Below are 1,963 nucleotides of genomic sequence, written 5' to 3'. Positions count from 1 at the left end.
AAAAGAAAGAAAATTCTCTTCAACTGCATGGTTTCCAAGTGAGGCCTACGTCCATCCGAAAAAAATACCAAAGAAAGAAAATTCTCATCCCTACCGTCTCTAATGACTGAATACAGGCCAAAATACTCCGTTTATATACCTCGTCTCGCTTTTAAGTATCGGGGAGGCACATACCACCAGCAGCACTAAGAGGAATGGTTTTTAGAACCCGGCCAGACAGCCGCTCTCCATTCTTCCCAGCTACGTCGGGGGCGGGTGGCCGCCCGCTCCGAGGCCAAGCTCGGCTAAGCCTCGACTCCGGCTAAGCCCCGACTACCAGCCGGCTGTTCCGCGCTGCGAAAGCCAGACAGATGCCGCAGCCCAGTCAGGACAAGCCGCTTACGAAAGAGATGGAATTGCCGCTCTGGAGGTTAGAAAGCTGAGGAGTCCGCCGCGTTAAACGGCCCTGGAGGAAAGCCAGAACCGCGGGCAGGAGGCCAGCCCGGAGAGACACGAGAGGCCGAAGGCGCGAGGCGGCCGAGCGGGGCCGGAAGTGGGAGCGGGAGCTCCCGCCCCCTTTGAGCCGGAAGTAAGGAAGGTGGTGCTGCTCCTTATCCCGCAGAAACTAGGAGGCACGGGAGAGTCGGCAAGGGGAAGAGAGTTTATGTGACGCTGCCGGCAGCGGGAGAGGGTGGGATGGGGGCGGGTGTCGGTGTAGGGGCACACGGAAGGGACGGATATCATTGTGACACCGCAGGGACGCGCTGAGGAACGGATGTTGGTGTGGCCCGGGTGCACGCTGAACCAGCAGGCGGAACCGGGTGGCCATGGGGATGTGGGCATCGCTGGACGCGATGTGGGAGATGCCGGCCGAGAAGCGCATCTTTGGGGCCGTGCTGCTTTTCTCCTGGACAGTGTATCTTTGGGAGACCTTCCTAGCACAGCGGCAGGTGAGCCTAGACAGGGCCCACCTGACCTCAACACCCGGTTAGCACTAAGTGAACCTCGGCCTCGACCCTGCGTCTCTTGATGATTGGTCCAGTTCCAGTAGTCTCGAGCCTGTGGTCCCTACTAAGTCTCCTAACTTGGCTCGATGGCAGACTGTGGCTTTGAGCTGGTCTGGGTACCTCAGGCTACTTTTCTGTAATGTTATCACGGGACCCAAGCCGTTTGGGCCCTGAAAAAAGGGAAGGAGTGTCGCCTTGTCACACTTGAGCTCTTGTGCTTGCCGTACAGTTTTCTTAGGATTCTTGGGCCCATATTTAGCCTCATTTATCTTTGGGAATTGCCTTCAAAATAAGGTACTAACATTTTAGAAACAAACGTCCCCATGACATTTGTGTAATCGTGCTCAACCACAGGATTTTTACAGTCCTTCCACGCACCTGCACTTTTTTTCTTCTTAAAGTGAATGTAATGTTTTTGCCCCCCCCCATATGTTTTTAATAAAAGCACTTTCATTATTTTGTTTAAAAAATTCAAACAGGCTGGAGGCGGCGGCTCCCACCTGTAATCCTAGCACTCTGGGAGGCCGAGGCGGTGGCTTGCCTGAGCTCACAGATTCAAGACCAGACCTAGCCAGAGCGAGACCTCGTCTCTAAAATTTTGTTGGGCCTTGTGGCGGGTGCCAGCTACTTGGAAGGCTGAGACAAGAGAATCGCTTGAGCCCAAGAGTTCGAGGTTGCTGTGAACTGCGATGCTACAGCACTCTACTGAGGGCAACAAAATGAGACTGTATAAAAAAAATTCAAACAGTAAAACAGAAAGTGAAAGTTACTTACTAATTTCCTGGAGATCAAACAGCTTGGTGGATTGATTACCGATCTGAACTTCTTTTTTTTTTTGGCCAGGGCTGGGTTTGAACCCGACACCTCCGGCATATGGGGGCACATGGGAGCATATGGGCTGGCACTCTACTCCTTTGAGCCACAGGTGCTGCCCTGAAATTTTTATTTATTTATTTATTTATTTATTTTTTGAGACA

At 52.7% G+C, this 1,963-nt stretch overlaps 1 protein-coding gene across 1 annotated transcript in view; it reads left to right on the top strand.

Annotated features, from left to right (window-relative positions):
• The first annotated feature begins 589 nt into the window (after positions 1–589).
• The window catches only part of ZMPSTE24 (zinc metallopeptidase STE24), a 44,672-nt gene continuing 43,298 nt past the window's right edge, over positions 590–1,963 (top strand). Inside the window, exon 1 of the mRNA XM_012810867.2 lies at positions 590–929. Coding sequence (XP_012666321.1) covers positions 807–929 — 123 coding nt within the window. The 5' untranslated portion in view covers positions 590–806. The remainder of the gene's footprint in view (positions 930–1,963) is intronic.

Source organism: Otolemur garnettii, unplaced genomic scaffold (assembly GCF_000181295.1).
Source record: "Otolemur garnettii isolate 467f Iridium unplaced genomic scaffold, OtoGar3 scaffold00144, whole genome shotgun sequence".
NCBI lineage: Eukaryota > Metazoa > Chordata > Mammalia > Primates > Galagidae > Otolemur > Otolemur garnettii.
Note: the sequence above shows the minus strand (reverse complement) of the source record. Positions and strands in the feature narration are given on the sequence as shown.